Source organism: Anabrus simplex, chromosome 1, assembly GCF_040414725.1.
Source record: "Anabrus simplex isolate iqAnaSimp1 chromosome 1, ASM4041472v1, whole genome shotgun sequence".
Lineage (NCBI taxonomy): Eukaryota > Metazoa > Arthropoda > Insecta > Orthoptera > Tettigoniidae > Anabrus > Anabrus simplex.
In genome coordinates, this window is record NC_090265.1 from 1,176,599,752 (window position 1) to 1,176,623,835 (window position 24,084).

Sequence of the window (24,084 nt, forward strand, 5' to 3'; positions counted from 1 at the left end):
AATTTGTAAGTGTGTTGTTAAACAAGTAGGGAAAAAAAAAAACCAGTACACAGAGAGCATGAGACTGAAGAAACTTCACTTGGTACACCAGGAATAACACAGAAAGGGAAAAAGCGTGTAACGAATTTTTAAGATTTTGATGCACAATCCATGAATTTTACATTAGAAAACAACTCCATCAATATCTGAATTACAACCTGTGTCAAGAGAAAGGATTAGTTTCCAATGATGATGTAACAGTTTGAGAAATATTGTAGAAGAGTCAGGCCTCAACTGGAAGAAGATTAGAAATAATAGTAGGGTTTTAATCAAGGTCGCCTGTTATGGCAAAAAACATGCACCAGGCCTCTCTGGAGCCAAAATGCCATGACATGACAGTAGTTATCTTGTTAATTAATTTGTGAGTGAGTTGGTGCAGAAATTGAGTGTATTTCTGATGACTGATGGGTGATATTCAACAAAGAGATTAGCAGGCAACACAAGACAAATATCTAAACCTTACTTTTGACTCTAAACACAGTGATCTATTACCACAAACAGATGAGGAGGACTGATGAAAAGGTTCTTTTCTAAATATTGTACTGTAATCAGTGTAATTTCCACTTTGATTTTCTTATTGTAATATAGTAAATCAATTTTCCTATTGTATTTCATCTACATTTCTTAATATGTTACAATCATTTGAGAAAATCTCTTAGTATTCTCATGCCTTACATCAGGGCCTTTCAAATGTCCAAAATCACATGTGTGCAAAACAAGGCGCAGAGGTTCTGTGCACCGTGCATCGGTCCTAGTCGGCTAGGTTTGGACCGGTGTTTTATCTCGGGGCGACTCGTCTAAGCTCGGCTCAACTCGGCTTGGATGGCAAGCCCTGAAGAATGAGTGAGGAAGGGGGAAACAGGCGGAGCAAGCAAGACAGGAGTAGGGAAAGAGAGATACAGCACTATTGCTCAAACTCGAGGAGTGGGGAATCTGCACTCTGGTCAACCTAGCGAAGTCATTTTATGCACCTTGCACCGCTCAATGCACTGGCGCATGCACTCTGAGAGGCCGTGCCTAACATTCTTTCAAACCAATCTCTCCAAAATATCGCAAGTGCTACAAAAGCTATCATAAGAGGACCACCTTGTTAAACAATGCATTCGACAACGACCACAAACAATCATAAGCAACATGCATAAGTTCCTTTTCGCTATGATTGAATAAATATGTAACCTAATATGACAATAGGGTAAAAAATTCATTTCTGGAGTAGAATAAAATCTGAAACTGCCTAAACTGTAAGTATTTGACTTGCTAATCGGTAATCGGTTTTATCATCTCCTGAAAAAATTCATATTTTGTTGCTTACGATACTTTGCATTTCCAGGGACGATATAATAATAATGTTTTCCCTGAAGATGATTTTTATGCTTGAGTACTATCTTGTACTTCCTTGGGGACTGTGTTAATGGTTCATTCTTTGGTATTTCATCCTGTGTTATTGTTGTTTTCTCTTGGTACTTGAATTTATTTTCTTGTTTGATGTTTTGATAATTTAAGTTATATATTTTTCTTAGGGTACCATAGTCTCTTTAATGTTAGTTGATTTTGGGTTTATGCTTTAATTTAAAGATATTATGAGTTATTATATGGTAGTTTGCATGGAACTGAAAGCATGATTATAGTTCATTTCAAGATGTAAAATATTCTATTGTAATGTGATTGTTAAAGGTCAGAACTATCAAAATTTTAATCATGTATCTTAAACATCAGTTCTGGTCAAGCTTCCTCTGTGGAACTCGAAGTGGTCTGCATTCTAATGATTTGATTTTCCTTCGCCTTCGCTTATTTCTACCATTTTTCTTTTCTTTGGTCACCTTAGTTCTTTTGTATTTCCTTTTTTTTTTGTTTTGCCACCAACATCTACCATTGTTATTGTTGGTTCTTTGAGAGTTTACATGATCTTCAGATGGACATCTTATTTTTGTCGAACTTTTATTGTCTTGGTGAAGTGTATCTTTTATTCGTGTATTACTTATGACAATCAAGGATTATTACAATGTATTTTATTTGTTTGTGAATTAAATGTTTGGGTTTTCTCTGGTGCTAATTAATTTTTTGTGGGTTAATTACCAGTGCCTAAATTTCTGTTGGTGTTATCATTTGTTAAATTATTTTTATTTTACTTAATTTACTTTATTTATTGTAAAATATTCAGTTCTTTATATATTTTTCTCCTTTTTGAAGTTTAAGATTTTTCAAGACCCTCCCTAATACACCTCTGTTTTTACAGGAAGCATTATTTGTTACAAGTTACCAGTAACTAACAATGTAATAGTAGCAACCTAATTCAAGATGGCGGCGTGCATGCTGGTCGTTACAAGTGTTCTCCGTGCATTAATCATAGTTTTGTTGATAAAAAGTGCCGTGACGTACGCGAAAAGTGTAACAGTACATTCGGATAAGTCTTGTGGTGATTTGAAGAAGGTTCATCTACTGGAAAAACTCTTGGTAAGTGAGAAATGTTCTCTTAAGTGTCTCACTTGGTGTGGCAGTGAAAGCCTTGGGCTGCTGGCGGTAGGGCGGCCGCGTCGTAATGGGGAAGGCAGAGTTGTCAGACTTCCGATTGCTGGGCGGCCACTGTGGTGCCTAACTCTCGCGCTAATTGGAGACATTGAATTGAACCCCGGACCTCAGCATTGTACAATATGTGAAAGCAGCGGGCGTCGTAATCAACTATTTGTAAACTGCAATAATTGTTCGTCAAGCAGTCACAGGACATGTGCACAAATTTCTACTTCAGAATACAGGAAATTAAAGAAGGGAGGAAGAACGTGGACTTGCTGGCAATGCGAAATGCCGCCACTAACGAACTCTTTCTTTACCAATACCAGTGACGTTACCAGTGACTCTGTAAATAGCTACAACTGTAAATATGTAAATAATAATCTAACTCTCTTTGCGTTTAACGCACGCAGCATTTTACGTCCAGGTAGAAAACAATATATTCTCGCTTCGCTCTCAAGCCTAGATCCCTCCGTTGTGTGTATCAGTGAAACATGGCTTTCAGACACAATTAATGACTCAGAAGTGCTACCAGATTCTTTCATCCTGTTCCGTAAGGACCGCACTCTAACCACAGGAGGCGGAGTTCTTATTGCCGCAAAACCAGAGTGTAATCCAACTAGACGTCCCGAGTTGGAGACGACAGCTGAAGCCGTGTGGGTAGAAATTACGTGCGGTAGTAATAAATTCCTCATCGGATCTGTATATCGTTCACCGAAGTCCTCACAAACAATGAACGATGCCTTGCTCTCCTCTCTGGATCGTGTGCAACAAGTACAGAATAATTATGACGCAATTTATATTGCTGGTGACTTCAATCTTGAAATTACTTGGTCTAGAAATGCCGCCCCAGTACCAAACAATCCTCTTGCTAATAGTTTTCTCTCCACCTTCTACGACATTTTCCTCCATCAGTTAGTGTTCGAGGCAACTCGTATTACTCAAAATTCCCGCTCCACACTAGACCTGTTCCTTACTAACTCTCCATCATCCGTCCAGTTTCTGGACGTAATACCTGGATTTTGTGATCACCAAGCCATAATTACAACTTTGAGCTACAGAAAACCCTCCCCAAAACTCCACTCCAGAACAATATATAATTTTTCCCGCACCAACTGGAACGATCTTTCCTCTCTTCTATCAAAAAGTCTTCCTATTCCCCTCGCGTCCTTCACCGGCGATATAAATATCAACGAGATCTGGGAAAACTGGAAAAAAGTATTTTTTGAATGTGTCGATCAAGTTGTGCCGAAAGTTTCTATCTCTAATAAGCGAAAAACGCCATGGATCAATAAAGAGATAACATCAGGTATTCGAAAGAGAAATTGTTTATACAGGAAATGGAAGGAAAACCCAAGTGACAGTAGGTGGGAGAAGTACAGACTGGCTAGGAACAAACTCAAATCATTAATCCGTGATGCCTACAGTTCATATATCCACAGCCTTAGTTCTAATAGTAAAGAGCTATGGGCTTTCATTAGAAACAAAAGTGGCAAAAGTGCTCCATCCGTCTTCAAGTACAACGGACTATCAGTTTCCTCTCCCCAAGAAATAGCAGACACATTCAATAGTAAATTTAAAAATAACTTCTCCACTGCTGACAAGGATGAAGACATGTTCACTCCAAGGTCAACCCCTCCCTTTCTGCCCCTAACTAGCTTGTACTTCACTGCTAACGAGGTCGCAACAAGTCTTCGGAGAACTAGACCTCATGCTGCGAACGGCCCAGACAACGTGCCGGCCAGAATTCTCCATCGCTGTGCAGAAGCATTAGCACCTTCTCTCTGTGCAATATTTAACATTTCAATGAACAGTGGGACTGTTCCAGAAGAATGGAAGAAAGCAAATGTCGTTCCCGTATTCAAAGATGGTGACAGGGAAAATGTAGACAACTATCGCCCAGTCTCTATTACATCTGGCTTATGTAAATGCATGGAACGCCTAATTGTTAAACAAGTGCTGGATTTTCTGAATGAGAGAAACCTGTTGAATAACAACCAACATGGATTCCTCCCTGGAAAATCCTGTACTACACTTTTAACAACAGTAATTGATGAGTGGCAACATTCCCTGGACCAGTCTAATATATCCCAAGTGGACTGCGTAACTCTCGACTGGAGTAAGGCCTTTGATCAGGTACCTCATCAACGACTGTTGTTAAAACTTAACAAGTATGGCATTCAAGGCAACCTGCAGGCATGGTTTCGATCATTCCTGGTAGGTCGGACGCAGAGCGTTGTGTTCAGTGGGGCCAGGTCAAAACAAACCTCAGTCACCTCGGGTGTGATTCAAGGTAGTGTGATAGGGCCGCTGCTGTACACAATATTCACGCTGGATCTGCCAGGTTGTGTATCGTCTTCTATGGCACAGTACGCTGATGACACCATCATTTACAGAGCCATTCGCAATGAGAACGACGTAAATAAGTTACAGTCAGATCTCGATAACGTGGTTCTGTGGTGCAAAATAAATAGAATGTGTATAAATGTACAGAAATGTAAATATATCCGCTTTACTAGAGCAAGATCACAGTTACAACACGAAATTTCACTGTGTGGTAAAAACCTGATGCCTTGTACCTCAATAAAATTGCTTGGCATTCACATCTGCAGCAATTTAAAATGGAATAAACATGTTGAGGAAATAAGGTGTAAAGCATACAGAGTCCTGGGATTCATCCGCAGATCTCTACTGGGAGCCAGGAGGAAAGCCGTTCAGACAGCCTATCTGTCATTAGTACGGCCAATACTGTTGTACGGGCTTCCTTCCTGGCACCCTACTACAGTGGAGAACATGACGAAACTAGAGAGAGTTCAACGCCGAGCAGAACGACTAATTACTCAACACGGTCATTTAAATACAGCCAGGTCACTGCCCTCCATAACATCCCTCTGTAAACAAATAGATATTACTTTCCTGAGAAAATCCCTCGCAGGTAACATTCATATAAACCCTTTTAACCGCTTACAGCTGAACTATCGTTCCGCTCAAAGAGGTCGAGGTGTGTCCCTTTTCCCTCCATTTGCAAGAACAGCATCATATCAAAGTGGCTTCTTTAGTCGTTCTGCTCGGTTGTGGAATGAACTCCCACCGCAGATAAAAGAACTACCTGCAGAAAATTTCTGTAAAGACGTAAAACGGATGTATATATAACGAAACCCTCTGTACAAAACATAATTTATCTACTGTGAGAAAGTTCAGTATGAGTGGGAGGTTGGATGAAAGTTATGGGGTCCCGAGTGATTGAGACGGTAAATGTGTATGAGTGAGCCGGCCTAGCTAAAATATATGTGGGGTTTCTAGAGAGAGAGAGAGAGAGAGAGAGAGAGAGAGACTGTGTGTGTGTGTGTGTGTGTGTGTGTGTGTGTCGTCATGACTTGAATGTTGAACAGGTCTTGTGAGTATTACTGTATGTAAATATGCCTATGTAAATATTTTAACTGTATATAAGAACATCATGTAGAATGTAATTGTATATTTGTATATTATAATTTTAAGTGGTGATGGAGGCACTTTTGTGTATATGGGGCTATGCCCTTTCTCCATTCACCATCCCTAAATTGTAACTACAATTAGTGGAAAATAAATAATAATAATAATAATAATAATAATAATATATGGTTATTATTATTATTATTATTATTATTATTATTATTATTATTATTATTATTATTATCATTATCATCATTACTATTGTCCGACTCGTTGGCTGAATGGTCAGCATACTGGCCTTCGGTTCAGAGGGTCCCGGGTTCAATTCCCAGCCGGGTCGGGGATTTTAACCTTCGATGGTTAATTCCAGTGGCCCGGGGGATGGGTGTTTGTGCTGTCCCCAACATCCCTGCAACTCACTCACCACACATAACACTATCCTCCACCACAATAACACGCAGTTACCTACACATGGCAGATGCCGCCCACCCACATCGGAGGGTCTGCCGTACAAGGGCTGCATTCGGCTAGAAATAGCCACACGAAATTATTATATATCATTATTATTTATTTTTAGGGCTACTAAGGACCATGAGATTTCAACTGTTTGTCTTACTGAAGTCCCACCGGGTTATTATTATTATTAATTTTTTTTTTTTTTTTTTTTTTTTTTTTTTTTTTTTTTTTTTTTTGCTAGTTGCTTTACGTTGCACCGACACAGATAGGTCTTATGGCGATGATAGGACAGGGAAGGAAGTGGCCATGGCCTTAATTAAGGCACATCCCCAGCATTTGCCTGGTGTGAATATGGGAAACCACGGAAAACCATTTTCAGGGCTGCCGGACAGTGGGGTTCGAACCTACTATCTACTGAATACTGGATACTGGGCGCACTTAAGCGACTGCTCCTATTGAGCTCAGTATTATTATTATTATTATTATTATTATTATTATTATTATTATTATTATTATTATTATTATTATTATTATTATTATTATTATTATTATTATTATTATTATTATTATCATCATCATCAGTTATATATGGTGGCACATATCAAACAGTAAATAGCTAATTATCAATTTGGTGCCATCTAATTCATTTTATATTTATTATGAACAAAGATGTTTTGAACATGAGGTGTACTAAATGTTACCTACTATATCAAGACTGTGACATTTAAATACCGGTACTGAAAAGAGTAATCATTAAAATAACCATGTGAACAGGTTGGTTACTACACCAAAGAGTTTCGAGCAATACTGGAATAATCATTTGCTATTTTATCAATGTAAAGATTGTTTACTACACCAAAAGAGTGAAATGAATTTGTCATTAATTTCTTTTAAAGGGTTTAAGAATAGTTCTCTATTATCTTGTATTACCATGTCACTCCTTTTGAATGAATCAAACCAATTTTCTCCTTTATTGTGTCTTGTTTATTGGTATTTTCAGTGGAGTCATATTTTCCTGTGTGTAATGTAAAACTGTATCCACCCTCTGTTCCTTTTTCCCTTTGTTGGATCCTTTGCACACGTATTGTTCCACCTCTTTTGGTCATTAATAAGCTCAAACCTCCTCTTGTTTGCTTGATTTGTGCTTCTGTGGTATTTCAAATTTGTTTAAGTGGATTCCAAAGTTTCCAAATTACTGCATAAAACATTAATATTTGAGTTAAATTTTTAATGGCTTATAGCCTCTGGAGAGGCTGGTTGCAGGTCTTTTGAATTGATTCCCATAGGCAACTGTGCGTCTGTGATTGTTTGAGGATAGGGCCCTACCTATGATTAATACTAATACTAAAGATTGAATACAGATGTTGTGCACACAAAGAGGCCCAAGTTTCACATGTTCATATACTGTATCTTCAAATATATGACACCCCCGAGCTAATCAAAGTTTTCCTACGTCCATTTCTTCTGCCCCCCCTACAATGAACGTTTTTCTACCTCCCAGCTTCATCAGGAGTGTAGACATTAACACTTACAGAGATTAGTATTAGTTTAACTTATGGGTTCTGTTGACAGATCTTCGGTACTGATGTAGGAAGTGTAGGAGAAGAAAGAAGCTTGATAAATCCAGGAAAAGGGAGACACAAAGTTAAGCTGGCAAAAGACTAGAAAAGGGTAAAATAAACCAATGGATTAATATGTGTCGCTGGTGGTGAGAAGTTCATAACGTGGATATGATGCTAAATTTTTTAATATCGCCATTGCAAAAACTAAGACATTTTCAAAGAGGTCAATGAAATATTTGTGTTTTTTATGAATTTATGTAATTTTTTGTAAAATCACCATTACAAGAACTAAGACATTTTTGAAGAAGTCAATGAAACATTTTTTTTTTGAGAATTTATGTAAAAATATTAAGATTTTCAGGACTTTTTAGAAAGACATTTAATCGTATTTATTTAATTGTTGTGATTGTATTTTGGTATTGGAAATCTCCTGTAGTTGTGCTTGTTGTAACTTGCAATCTCTTAAACAACCTTTTGTATCATCCTGTGTTTGCTACATGGAGGCTTCAATAACGAAATCGCTGCATTTTGCAATTGAAACCTCTAAAATGTGTTGCCCATATAAGGTAAATTGTTTTAATTGGTCGGAATAACAACCTTCTTCATTAGCAAAAATTTTGGGTTGAATCATAGTAAGCTTCCCTGATTGGCTGTTTGCATGTTTCTCAATTTCCAGCCTTTGGCTCCTTGGTAGGAGCAGGGCTCTTGTCCACATCTTTGGTTTTCGTACGTCCTCATGGTTGGACGCACTTCGAGTGTGGTCCCATCAGCGGCTCCAGTCACCTCAGGGTAAGCTTGTTTCCTTCTCTTGAATTTTAAATTAACATGTAACTTTATCTGCTTCAGAGTTTACCTTAGACCCTGTTTTTCGCCGTTTTATTTTGTAATGCATTAGCTCGTCAGCTAGGCATTTCCTTTTTTTTTTTTTTTTTTTTTGGAGGCAATTCCCTTTTATTAACTTTTTTAATTGTGTAATATAAAATTTAATTTTCCATCCGGGTTTGCTTCCCGTAGTCCTGCGTCAATTTAGTGTACGTCATTTTGAGCTATGAGTCTTTTGCAGATGTGTATTAGGAAGACAGCAACTCTAAAGGCCTCTGCATTAAATTTTAAATTCTTTTGTCATTTTCCTTCTAAATTACATGTAATAATCTGTCAAGTTTTTTTAATATTTTCCTTGTAAGATTATTGTAATTGTTTTTATATTCCCTGTTAAATTTTCCTTGTGAATTTCATTAGAGAAGTTGTTCTTATTTTCTTAAATGTAATCTTAATATTTGATTACAATTTTGGTTTTCTGAAGAACCATAGATAGGAATCTTGTGGTTAGATTCACTTTCGTTTTTCTTTATTGATCATGTTACCTTTTTAAAATTGCTGTTATTCAACTATGTTAAAAATTTCCTTATTTGTTAGTAAATGCAGACTGAAGGGTACCCGCTTGCACGTCTTTTTCCCTACAATGTCACATAAGATTACCTCCTCTTAGGGATCCCGGTCTGCTTCCCACATCCTTTCTCCAGTTGTCATGTTGGTAATCCTGCTCATCTTTGCTTCTAGCCATGTGTATGTTTTTGAAACTTGCGATGTTATAATTGGTGTCTCATCGGTTGGCATATGTTCCTTCAGGTTTATTACTTTGATTATTACTCATTACCTTGATTTATATGTGCTTTTAATTAATGTAACCAGCTTCAAGGGGGGTTACAATATGAATAATGTAAAGGAACAAACAAGTAACAAATCAGATAATATATAGGAAGATAGGACAAGATTTGGAGTAGTTTCACCCAGTAGCATACAGATGTTGTGCACAAAAATTCAAGAAACACTTGCATTTGTAAGCAAAAATAAGTACTAGGAATAAATACTGTACCTTTTCTTGAGTTAGCCCTTCTAATAATCGGTCTGCACAACACATTGTTGAGTTAGGGTACTCTTCTAGGGAACAAGATTTGCCTGGAAATGCTACAAAACAACATGACTTAACAAATTTGATTAGATATAATTATAGCTTTTCTGTATGGTACAACACAGAAATAAAGCATGACTTTTTAAATAAAGAAAAAACAACATTTTAAAAATATGTTCATTATGTTGTGATGGTAAGCATACACTAGCCAAGACGAAACAATTTTTCCAATTTCAGTAACTTACTAGGTATATAAAATGTAATGAGTGTAAGTTGTTGTGGGTTTTATTTTTAACAGATTATCTCTCAGAGTCTGAATCTCCACTATATTGGTTCCACATATCCACCAAATAACACTAGCAGCAGCTAAGCTCAGTGAAACGCTGTGTTCTTGATTTTCATTTAAATAAGTCTGATGTCCACCCAGTGATTTAATTCAGAAGTAGTACACATGATTTCAAAACAGAGTTGCATTTTCTTGCAGAAATCAAGTGGTCACCTGTCAATAGAGAAAGAAATAATGGAAAGCATCCATGCAAGTTTTGTACAGAAGCATCAGATAACCATTTATAGGCCCTCTTTCATCACTGACTCCACTGTATCAGGAACAATGGATCTTTTACAGCTGTAAAAGGACAGTACTGACTTCATCTTTCTGTAGGATGATGTCTCCTTGCATTGCAATTATGATGCTGCAGACCACTGAGATGAACAACTATCAAAACAATGGGCTAAGCACGGAGCTGTGGGGAATTAAGAACTGTTGCATTAGTCATTTTGTTTCTTAGATCTTACATAATTTCTCACAGAGGTTCTCTTGCTGTAGACTGGCTGAGAGGAGGATAGCTAGCATAAGATACAGACTTGAGTAAAATGTCACATAACATTTGTCTTGCATGAGATAAACTAATGGCACTTGCTTCTTACTCTTGTTACTAGTTCTTCATCTTGGAACATCAAATCAACTATCGGCAAGCAGTTTGTGAAATAGTTTATTATATTGCAAGCATTCATCTGTACAGCATGCTGTGACTGTGATACTATGGTGTTGAATGACAATGTTATACAGCCACAAGATTGGAAATGAAATCAGTGTTGAAAGAAAATCATGTAACAGTTCAATTGTAGAAATAGTTCTGTTCATCAGTAAAATGTAATAGTTCATAGCCATATCAGCCTGCCTTATTTGTGACGGGGATTATGCAGTCATAGAATACAGTTCAAACCCCTTCCTGCTGTGGTCATCATCCTTCGCCGTCCAATGATTTTCAACACCGTAAGTCAGTCATGTAGGGCATTCGCTATTGAAAAGATCATCTGAACAGGTAGACGAAAGAAAATTCGGGAGGTATCACCTCAGGACGCACCCATTGTTAATGGCTACCCCAACTTAGGTGTACTGATCTGCTGTAAACTCCATCCAACCTACAGGGACATTAATAGCCACAATGTTTCCTTACCCGCCTTATTGTCTGGCAACCACAATAGCCACGACTAGCTCCACCACAGCAACTACCATCACTGAATTCAACCAATCAGCCACAGTTACATACCACTTGGCTGTAATGTCCAGCCATGCAGCACCTAATTACGAAGCCAGATTCATTCCAACGACACCAGCTCCCCAATGGGAACACTCGAGACTTAAATTCCAATTCATAAGGTTGGCCCCCCTATCCTCTCCAGAAGAGAAACTAGCTCCACAGTGCCAGTTAGCTCACCCGGAACCAGCACCTCTGTCATCCATGGAAATCACCATGCAGAATGTTCTTCCAATTGTTGCCACCAGCACCACCACTCCTCCCCAGTTCCCATTTTCTGCTATATCCGGCACTAGATGCCCTACCTATCACTTCAGTTTCCTCCAACCCTCTCCATAAGCCACACATTCCTTTTTTACTTTCTTACGCCTTCCCAACTTCCAGTCTCCACACGCCATATTATCCACTCTACTCAGATTCAACATGCACCAGGAGGACATTGCAGATATCTGAAGAACTGCTACAGGAGTCATCATCCAGGTCAATACAGGTACTGCTGTCACTCGCTCACCACTGTAATAGGATCTCACCACCAAGGATCAAGCACCCACCCCAACTCCAACCTCTTCCACCCCCACCTATTAAATCTCCACTTCTACCTCTACCTCCACCTTATAGACTTCTTAGCTGTGTAATATGAGGTGTAGACCCCTCTATTACTGAAGACACCATCATTGCAGAGCTCAGCGCAGAAGGCATCCCAGCTAAAAAGGCATTCCAGATCACGAACGCAACAGATCCCACATGGGTGATGCAGATTCTTCTACCATCAAACAAAAACACTGACCGCATATTGGCCAGCGGATCTCCATCCACAGATATCACCACAAAGTGGAGCCATCCTGTGCCCCACTGCCACAATCAATCTGGTGTGAGTGATGCGTGTTGTCTATAAAAATCACCCCACCACTCACTGCACAGCTAAAAGTCCCATATGCGGCCACTACAGTCAACAACAATCTACACCTTGATGCCCCAACACCCATCAACCTCCCCCCATGTCACACCTGCGGGGGTAATCACCCAGTATACTCGTGCCGCTGCAGACACCACCCTGCACCTCCCCCTAACCAACCTGAGGTCATAGCCTCCATTAGATCCATCGACAAGCCCACATCACCCAACCGTTCTCTTTTCTCACCATCTACAGTCGGAGATCTCATCTGTTTCTTAACTATTTAATTGCTCAATATTTATCCCTACAACAGATCTTTAGTCCTTAATCACTTACAAGCTGCAGAAAATCAAACCTTCAATCTTCACTTCTCAACCACTTATTCTTGATTAATTCTCATTTCAGTTTCATGTCTCTGGAAACCTTTGTCTGAACCCACCCACAGGTCTCTCATCTTAACGAATAAGCTCCATCTTTCATGGAGTGTACAGACACCGATGCTGCCATTTATATCATGTTCATAGGTTGTAAGTGGACTAGGAGAGCAAATGTACTGTGGCTCAACAGTGCTGCACTCCGACCAACCACCAAGCAGAGTAGGCTTCGGCTTACAGGTGGCCACTACCCTACCATGGTTCTACAGCTCCGCATTTGGAAGACAGAGTGGTGCTGGTCCCTACTGTCAGCTGTCCTGAGATTCTGTGGATTTCCATTTTCCTGCACTAAGGAAAATGCCAGGGCAGTTCCTATTCCTTGGCCACCCACTCCCTCACCTTTTCCACATAACAAATTGCCACCAAAAATCTCTCTAGCCTGAGAGAGTGCATTACCCTGAAGACCCAAGGAATGAAAAGATTTTGTAGTAGTAGTAGTCACATTCACATCTCACAATTCAAATGGTCTTTTTATACAAGCTGACACAATGCCAATCACTTGGACATGGTAGCCTCCTGCATATCCAAGTGAGTTTAGTATTTATCCGTGGCAATCTGCTGATTTTTCTTCTGACAATATTTTCCATACATTGGTGGCATCACACGTTTGAACTCTGTCACGGATGTAGACTTGACCCTGTTTTATGACTGGATGACCCTCCTGATGCCAGCCCTATGGGGAGGAAAATATTACTACTGTGTGTTTCTTGGTGGTTGGTGAATATGAAGAGGAGTGCATTAGGACAAACAAATACACCAAGTCCTCAAGTCAGAAGAATTAACCAGAAGTTGTTAAAATACCCAACCTACACAAGAATCAAATGTGGGACCCTCTTAACCAAAGGCCAAAGCCAAGGAGTTAGTCCATGACAGTCTATTGATATGTGAGAAATTTCTATTATACCACAATATAACTTTATAACACAACAAAAAATATGCCCCTTTCATGGAAAAATACAACAGGCTCTAGGAAAAAATGTTCTAGGCAATCCTTTAACCCCTCAGAGTGGGAGCATTAACAGTGCATGCCACTTGCTAATTCAAGAAGAGGCCACTACTCTGTGTGAGTTAGGAGAATAAAATCTACTATATTGGAACCGCTGTAAGTCGACAGCCTAAGTACATACATGCACAAAATGTTGGTACTATGCAAAGCATTCTTTCTACTCTACATCACAAAACATCTCCCTTTAAACTGTTTAAACAGACATACCTTCCTGTTGGAATGCACAGGCAAATATGGTTCAACATCAAGCACCTCACTACCGCCTCCATTTTCCGTATTCATTTCTACTTCACTAATATCATTTATCACCAAGCCATCTTTGGAATTAAGATCACTGTTGCCTGAGTCACTATAACGGTTGTTCAAAAGCAAAAGAGAACTCTCATTCAAGAGCTGCATTTTACAACTTCCTGCCATAATCAAATGTCACAGCACTGAAATTCTTCACTTTCAAGTTGCTCAACAGCAGAAAGGAAACAGTTGGTAGACAGAGTTGATATATGCACCAAACAGAAATGGAAACAATACTCTATCCCTGTGTAAAAGACAGTTTGATTTAGTTAATCCTTCCTACAGATGCTTGCATAATTCAGAGGCAGCACATTGCATTTACAGTTGGGACCAGTTATAACAACTCCAAAGGGACTGCCAATTAATGGTCATTATAGCGGATAGTCACACAAACTTCTTTTTTGCAAAAAATTTTATGTCTGTAATTTTAAGGTTGCACACTTCATGGATAATTAACCTAATAAACGTAAAACTTAAAAAAACATAACTGAAATCACTCAATCACACAATCACTACAGATCTGCATTTAGGGCAGTCGCCCAGGTGGCAGATTCCCTATCTGTTGTTTCCCTAGCCTTTTCTTAAATGATCGCAAAGAAATTGGAAAACTATTGAACATTTCCCTTGGTAAGTTATTCCAATCCCTAACTCCCCTTCCTATAAACGAATATGTGCCCCAATTTGTCCTCTTGAATTCCAACTTTATCTTCATATTGTGATCTTTCCTACTTCTAAGACACCACTCAAACTTATTTGTCTACTGATGTCATTCCATGCCATCTCTCCACTGACAGCTCAAAACATACCACTTAATCGAGCAGCTCGTCTCCTTTCTCCCAAGTCTTCCCAGCCCAAATTTTGCAACATTTTTGTAACGCTACTCTTTTGTTGGAAATCGCCCGGAACAAATCGAGCTGCTTTTCTTCAGAATTTTTCCAGTCCTTGAATCAAGTAATCCTGGTGAGGGTCCCATACACTGGAACCATACTCTATTTGGATCTTACCAGAGACTTATATGCCCTCTCCTTTACATCCTTACTACGACACCTAAATACCCTCATAACCATGTGCAGAGATCTGTGCCCTTTATTAACAATCATATTTATGTGATTACCCCAATGAAGGTCTTTTCTAATATTAACACCTAGGTACTTACAATGATCCCCAAAAGGAACTTTCACCCATCAACACAGTAATTAAAACTGAGAGGACTTTTCCGATTTGTGAAACTCACAATCTGACTTTTAACCCTATTTATCATCATACCATTGCCCACCGTTCATCTCACAACACTATCGAGGTCACCCTGCAGCCGCTCACAATCTTGTAACTTATTTATTACTTTGTACAAAATAACATCATCTGCAAACAGCCTTATCTCTGATTCCACTTCTTTACACATATCATAGATATATATAAGAAAACATAAAGGTCCAATAATACTGCCTTGAGGAATTCCCCTCTTATTACAGGGTCAAATAAAGCTTTGCCTACTCTAATTCTCTGAGTTCTATTTTCTAGAAATATAGCCACCCATTCAGTCACTTTTTTTCTAGTCCAATAGCATTCATTTTTGCCAGTAGTCTTCCATGATCTACCATATCAAATGCCTTAGATAGGTCAATCGCAATACAGTCCATTTGGCCTCCTGAATCCAGGATATCTGCTATATCTTGCTGAAATCCTACAAGCTGAGCTTCAGTGGAATAACCTTTCCTAAACCGAAACTTCGTTCTGTCAGACCAGTTATTAATTTTGCAAACATGTCTAATATAATCAGAAAGAATGCTTTCCCAAAGCTTACATACAATGCATGTCAAACTGACTGGCCTGTAATTTTCAGCTTTATGTCTATCACCCTTTCCTTTATACAAAGGGGCTACTATAGCAACTATCCATTCATTTGGTATAGCTCCTTCAACCAAACAATAATCAAATAAGTATTTCAGATATGGTAATATATCAAAACTCATTGCCTTTAGTATATCCCCATAAATCTTATCAATTCCAGCTGTTTTTCTAGTTTTCAACTTTTGTATCTTACTGTAAATGTCATTGTTATCATAGGTAAATTTTAATACTTCTTTAGTATTACTCACATCTCCTATCTGGACATAATCCTTGTAACCAAAATTCTTTACATACTGCTGACTGAATACGTCTGCCTTTTGAAGATCCTCGCATACACACTCTCCTTGTTCATTAATGATTCCTGGAATGTCCTTCCTTGAACCTGTTGCTGCCTTAAAATACCTATACATACCCTTCCATTTTTCACTAAAATTTGTATGACCACCAATTATGCTTGCCATCATGTTATCCTTAGCTGTCTTCTTTGCTAGATTCAATTTCCTAGTAAGTTCCTTCAATTTCTCCTTACTTCCATAACCATTTCTAACTCTATTTCGTTCCAACCTGCACCTCCTTCTTAGTTATAATATAGTGGATCTTTACCATTCCTTACAACCTTTAAAGGTACAAACCTATTTTCACATTCCTCAACAAATGCTTTAAACCCATCCCAGAGTCTGTTTACATTTTTATTTACCATTTTCCAGTGATCATATTTACTTCTTTTTAACTCCCTCATGCCTGTTTTATCAGCCATATGGTACTGCCTAATAGTCCTAATTTTAATACCATCCTTTCTTTCACATTTATTTTTAACTACAACAAAAACAGCGTTGTGATCACTAATACCATCTATTACTTCGGTTTCTCTATACAGCTCATCTGGTTTTATCAGCACCACATCCAAAATATTCTTCCCTCTAGTTGCTTCCATCACTTTCTGAATCAGGTGCCCTTCCATATTAACTTTTTTGCCATTTGTTGTTCATGCTTCCTGTCATTTTCATTACCTTCCCAATTGATTTGGTAAATTGAGATCACCCGCTACAATCACATTCCTTTCCTTATCGTTTCCCACATAGCTGATTATCTTATCAAATAATTCTGAATCAGCGTCAACGCTACCCTTTGTACTCTATTTGTAGCGTGAGACAGGTGAAGTTTTCATCTAATATTTACTCAGTAGGCCTACATACAGCAATAATGTGCCAACAAAATATAAAAACCTATAACAAGTGAGGAAAGAATTAGCAACAATGTAAATTGTTCAATAATGTTGTACACAATCTTGGCTAATAAATGAGATAAAATGTTGAGCATGTGTTTTAAACTTACAGTAATGCACGTGCTGTATAGTAAGCCTATAATAGCCATGAATGACACATCGTCATTCCAGATACTGTATTACAAAAATGAATTACTATATTACACTAAACAAATGAAAATAGAGTACTCTGTACATAAATTATGAACTCTTCTGCAGTAAATACAATACTGTAAATTATAAAGGCCATCACGTTTTCCTATTTCTCTTTTTAAAATGTGTACAAATGTGATAATAATGGTGTGCGACCTCCGGGGAGGCCTTGTGCAGGTCTTTCGAGTTGACACTGTATAGCCGGTCTGCGTGTCTATGAAGATAGGTTCCCACCTAAGATTAATTCTAGTGCTGAAAACAGCACAAACACCCAGCCCCCAAACCAGAGGCATTAACTAATGGAAGTTAATATCCCCGACCCAGACAGAAATCAAACCACCGACCCCTTGGACTGAAAGCCATGGAGCCAGACTACAAATGTGATATGCTCCACAGAATCCAGAAACAGTGGACCAGGTAGCCTACAGGGACCTCATTATCATCCCATTCGTGAGTGTTATACCTTACACATGAGAAAAATCCAATGCATAAAACCACAAAACACCTAAAAGCTGATTAAAGCAGTCACTACACTGAGAGCTTTGTTACGTGACGTCACAACAAACTGTTCTTGTTTGTTTTCATCCTCATCAATCATATGTTGGCTTTGGATATCAGCTAAAATTTCTTCTTAACTCACTGAGGTGCACACGGTGAGATTGTTGTTTACATTGGCAAAGACACCTATTTCACAAGTTGATAAAAATGGACCAAGTTCTTACACTAACCATGCCAAAGGAATATTATTCTCCTTGTCTTCATCATCAGCACCATCAGCTGTTGCTGAAAATATGTCGCCTCACCATGCAATAGTGAAGAAAGACCTCTGAAACCTTCATTTTTAAGACAATATGACAATGGTCCTTTAAATGACATCTTCCCACGCTTCTGATTTCATTAAAGTTGCATCAAGAACATTGACCATTGAAAACTGTTTCTTCACATTCTTCAATTTTTTGTAATATGTTCATCACTTGAAGTTTTCTGAAATGCATTTTAATTGATTTTATAACTCCCTAGTCCACAGGGTGTAAAACTGAAGTGATGTTTGGTGGTAAAAACACAAGCTTTATTCACTGCACATTGTTGACCACTGGATGACCAGGGCAGTTATCAATCAGGAGAAGAATTCTTCATTGCATAATAAGAATTTCATTGCAAAGTCTGTATTGTCGACAGTATACTTTTAATACATCACAATCATTATATCAAGAAGAACTCGACCATCAATCACAACTTTTAATGGAACTATTGTGTGTTTTGTGTTCAATAATTTTATCTTCCTCAATTCAAGAGAACAGAATAGGATTCAATGATTCTAAAACTTCCTGGTTTCTTTGATTTGCCAATCACCAAAAGCTTTTCTTTACATGATCCTGTCAAATTTCCAGCAACCATAACTGTGATTCTTGTCCTTAGACATTTTCCCATCCAAATACTGTTCACCTTTAAATTTCAATGTCTTATCTGGGGTCATAATGTAAAACAAGCTAGTTTCATCTGCACTGTATACATTATTTGGCTTGTAACTTTCACACAAATCAGGCCATTCCTCAGATAGCCACAAGTCTGTTATGCCATCAGGTACACCAGCAGTTTCACTGCAAATTTTCTCAGTGAGCTCAGAAACATTGAATCCAAGAGGAAGAACAATTGAAGTTTGGATCGCCCAACTGACAAACAAATTCACTGGCTTTCTTGAAGAATAAGGCCACTGATCAGTGCATTATTTGTTCTTTGCTGTTTAAACCATCCAAGTAAATGTTCTTCAATTTGTTTGTACTCAGATGATCGGGCCTGCTTGATTTTTAACAATTTTTTTAAAAGAGACTGTATTTTCTATCTGTCCTTCCCAATTGAAGAAATCATTGAGTATTTGACACCCAACTCTTTTGTTATGCTGACATTTATTTACCCATTTTCTAATCGATATATTGTGTGTGACATTTTTTTTATATTAAACACTTTCTTTTTCTTTTGCAACAACTTCGTAGCGATGCTTGCCTTGACTATTTAACAGACAGACTGATTTAAAGTCTACAATCTACTTAAAACAAAAAATAAGCATTGCATTCTTGTCAGCAATACATCATCTTGTAAGATATATTGCAATAAGCAATGTTGTACTAAGCAATTATTTAAGTACAGTGTTTATATAAAGTAATTATGTAAGTACAGAGTTTATACAAAATTTAGATGGGACCGTTGAATTTTGCCGTTATATCCAATATGTCATTTAAAGCAATGTTGATAAACTTAACCATAATAGGTATTTTATTTGATCCTGTATTGACTTGTATAAATCTATTAAAGAAACTCTTCCTTTAATAGATTTAAAGCGATATTGCAATGAATGTTTTCGACTGTAAGTATGGCACTCCATGCTTCCCGGTTAACTGAAAACTGAAAATGTACAATTGATTGTAGGTTTTCCCTATTACAGAAAGTGGTAAGAATCATCGTTCAAGGTTTTTTCCATCCATTTTCCAAATGAATGTAATTTTGTGACTTTTTTGGGCATTTCATTGTTTCCTCATCTCTTTAAAAGGAAACTTATGCAAATTTCATCCCCATCTACACACAGCTCAAATCATACTGACCGAATAATGTACATAATTCCTCAAATTAGGCCTATGTCATAAACAAGCAATGTTACATTACAAATATCTGATGTTCCATCACTTGGCATGGCCTCTGTGGCATTTGGTTCTGCTGCTAATTGAGAATGGAGAGAGAGGGCTTTTTAGTAGATTTCTTAAAATGACTCATTGTCATTTCATGATACATTTTAGAAGAGTATGTGGTAAAGTTCATGAAATTTATGTTTTGACACAAAATTCCTCTAGGTTTGTGGGTCATGGGATCAGGTATCTTAAACATTAAAGGATTTAAGAGATTTTTACACTTTTCCGGTAGGCTTTATCAAGAAACCTGCCACTTCAAGAATGTGGGGATCTTTTATCTTCTCAGTTAGAGCTTTTGTATGACATAAAAATAGTTAAAACTGGCCTGAAAGAACTCTTAGAAATAAGCTCTAAAGTATGATGCCTTAGTCTTTCGCCTAATTGATATATGTATCTCTTAGAATCAATTCCTATTTTCCAAACATAAAGTACCAATATCAATTAATAAGGGTATTTGAATTAACATTCACACTTACCACTGGCAGCACACTGGTTTTCCCAGTACTGAATACTGGTCTCTGTACCTCTGTAAGAGTCTGGTTGAGTTCGTCGATCTTCTGCACTTAATTTACACTGGCCAGTACGACTGTTATATCGGGCTGAACGACAAATAAACTGCCTCTCAACAAGGCATAGTTGACCACATTGTTCACCAGAAGAGATATTAGAGAAAATGGCACGGAATGCTGTGATCATTTCAAAGCCATCTGCTCGTTCTAGAGCCCATAATTTGCTGGTGCAGTTGGCAGGCACTATAAATATCAAGCAAATCATTTATGAGCAATATTTGTTTATCGTGTTATAAACATAACAGAAGTGGTTTACATGTGGTTACTTACCCTTTAAACAACTCCTTTCAAAATAATTTGTAGATGTGACCACGTCAATGGGACGCACTGGTCCCACGTATTGTGTCATTTGTGTTGAAATGACACGGAAACATGATGAATTTTCATAGTTGACTAGAAATGCTGGGCAGTCCCTTGAAGCACGGCATCTGGCAACATAAAATCATCTAATATGCAAACCCAGTTTTAAATTGAAAAATACAGGACTGACAGAATAAATATCCATGTAACTACATCTGTATGTTATCTCATTTGTCTAATAATAAAACCACAGTACAATCATGTGCTTGTAGTCCTGTATTTGAGAGATGATGGATTCAAAAGCCACCAATGACATGCCCTTAAAATAGTTTTCTGTGAATCCACATTTTCTTCCCATTCACCCCAGTATCACTGAAAATTTGTATGTGTTAGTGTGACATTCAACAGCAACAACAAAAACATAAAACAGGACTTTGAAGTAAGTTACAGTTCATGCAGAGTTATTGGAATCAAATGTAGTAGGAGATATAAGTAAGAGGGTCCTTCAGTAGAAATTAAACCACAAAATAAGAAGGCATTTCAAAACCTTGTATCAAGAAATAGAACACAAAGTGCAAATGAGGTATGGAACTTATTTAAAACTAGCTTTAACCTGCAGATTTGTATGCATGGAATTTGTTGTAGTGGCCTTTTATAGAACTGATGAGTCCTGAAAATTATACCTAAATGTGTTCAGTAGTTTTTGAGAAAAGGTGGACTATATTTTCATTCAACTTAACTTACCGCTATTCTTCCATTTCCCTTAAGGCACCATGATATTTCTTTCCTTGTTTTAGAAGTGTTTTCAGTAATGGGGATTTTCTTTTCAGCATGTCACTGATACCAATAAAAATGAAACTTTTTGAAGAAGCTTACAAATGACAATCAAGGCAACTTATTTAACTGAAGTGAGATTCATGATAGTGTTAACAATGTTAATGAATAAAAACAAAAATCACAAGGATTCAGATGAAAAGAAACCCTTAAATCAAGATTGTCTTCATAGAATAACCATGGAAAAACTTCTTGAACACCTACTTACAATTAATACTTCTGAACAGAATACAAAGTTCTGTGTGCTTACACTGAGTAAGTAATTTTTAAAGTCTTTCCTAACCATATATAGGACTACATGACTGTACCAGCATGAAGATTAAGAGTGGTGACCTTGTCTACAACAGAATTCAAAGTAAGTTAATAACTGTAAAATATAGGTTCCGGAAACAAATAACTTGATCCTGATTATGAATTTCAGTGTGTAGCTCAAGCTGGGGCTTCCCATGCAGAAAGAGGATGTGATCATTGTGGGTTCATTGTACTCCTTTGACAAGTGACAAGTGAAGTGAGTGATGTATTGTAAAATGTGGATTGACAAAAAAGAACAGATATAAAATGTGTTCTGTTAAGATATTGACAAAAAAGAACAGATATAAAATGTGTTCTGTTAAGATATCTGATATTGTTGCTCCTTATACTGATTAATATACATTTTCTAGTCTATATAAATAAAGTTGTAGGGGTCTGCTGTCTGTAATTTTGTCAATTTTTCAGATATTTATCTGTTTTAAGTCAACTCAAGACCGTATCAATGGTTTTTAGTTTTCGTATCTGTCTGTTTGTCTGTCTGGCTGTTCCGCCATCACGTAGAAACGGCTAGATAGTTCTTGACCAAACTTCATATTTAGAGTGTACTCATCCAGGGGAAGGTTTAGATATGCATATAATTTAAAAATCACTGAATAGACTGGGGGTTTATATGAAAACCAGAACAGGTTATTTTTTTTCAATTTTTTCTTATACTATTGATTTTCTGTAAAATCTGAAGACTGTGTGTGAAACTTCTCTTCATCTTAAATAACTTTTGTTATGTACATAATTACACTTACTCTTTAAATGACAGAGAAAATTACTATTTTGTGTGGTGTTCATGCTCTGCATTGAATAATAATAATTTCGTGTGGCTATTTCTAGCCGAGTGCAGCCCTTGTAAGGCAGACCCTCCGTTGAGGGTGGGCGGCATCTGCCGTGTGTAGGTAACTGCGTGTTATTGTGGTGGAGGATAGTGTTATGTGTGGTGTGTGAGTTGCAGGGATGTTGGGGACAGCACAAACACCCAGCCCCCGGGCCATTGGAATTAACCAATGAAGGTTAAAATCCCCGACCCGGCCGGGAATCGAACCCGGGACCCTCTGAACCGAAGGCCAGTACGCTGACCATTCAGCCAACGAGTCGGACTCTGCATTGAATGACCGACAACGAACCTACTGGTTACTGTGGCAATGTCTCTTGCTGCTTACCAGCAGGGAAGTAACGTAATGCCATTTTCATCATTATTCCTGAAAATTCGTGGTTGTTCATATCAAAGGTTTTTAGTTTCCATATCTGTCTGTTTGTCTGTCTGTCCGGCTGTTCCACCATCACATAGAAACGGCTAGATAGATCTCGACCAAACTTCACATTTAGAGTATACTCATCCAGGGGAAGGTTTAATATGCATATAATTTAAAAATCACTGAATAGACTGGGGGTCAAGCTGCCATTCTGCAGGATATTTGCAGAATACTGTTGGAGGTTACAGTTGTCTTCAAAAAGTGAGGTGGTTAATATTTCAACAGTATGCAGAGTGTGGCCTATTATTTCACAACGTAAGGTGTTTTCTTGGATTTCCTATAATTTTTACCATATTTCTCTTCTGCTTCCATTTTCTTCTTTAATTTCTTCCCTCTGCCTTGCCTCTTTAGGCTTAAGTAATAACACTGTAAGTCATCTTCTTATCTAAGAATTCCTGCACCTAAATTTCTCCTCTGTTACTGCTTTCTTAAATCTGTAACTCATATCATCATGATTTAGTGCGAGATATTTCATTTTTCCAATACATCCACTTCATTTCTAGCTTTAGATAGAGCTACATTTCTCGATCATAATCAAAACCCCCAAACCCCCAACTTGATTCAGATTGGCATTAGGAAAGGGGCCTGTCTTTATAATGAAAACTCCACATCACCATTGTCAACGGCAGTAGGCAAGTGAACCTGCTGTTGTAGTAGAAACTCCCAAACTTGATTGCGAATTGCAGTAGGAAACGTGGCCTGCCATTTTCATTAAAACTTCCCAGTGCGCACTTTACATTGCAAACAACGTATGGGGTCCTCCTAGTGGTGTTTCTTGGATAACACTAAGAGACATG

At 37.8% G+C, this 24,084-nt stretch overlaps 1 protein-coding gene across 1 annotated transcript in view; it reads right to left on the minus strand.

The window, feature by feature from the left end:
* The window catches only part of LOC136858163 (uncharacterized), a 159,135-nt gene that overhangs the window by 84,881 nt on the left and 50,170 nt on the right, over positions 1-24,084 (minus strand). Inside the window, exons 5-7 of the mRNA XM_068225437.1 lie at positions 20,868-21,025; positions 20,505-20,780; positions 9,874-9,965 (exon numbers count right to left, since the gene is read on the minus strand). Coding sequence (XP_068081538.1) covers positions 9,874-9,965; positions 20,505-20,780; positions 20,868-21,025 — 526 coding nt within the window. The remainder of the gene's footprint in view (positions 1-9,873; positions 9,966-20,504; positions 20,781-20,867; positions 21,026-24,084) is intronic.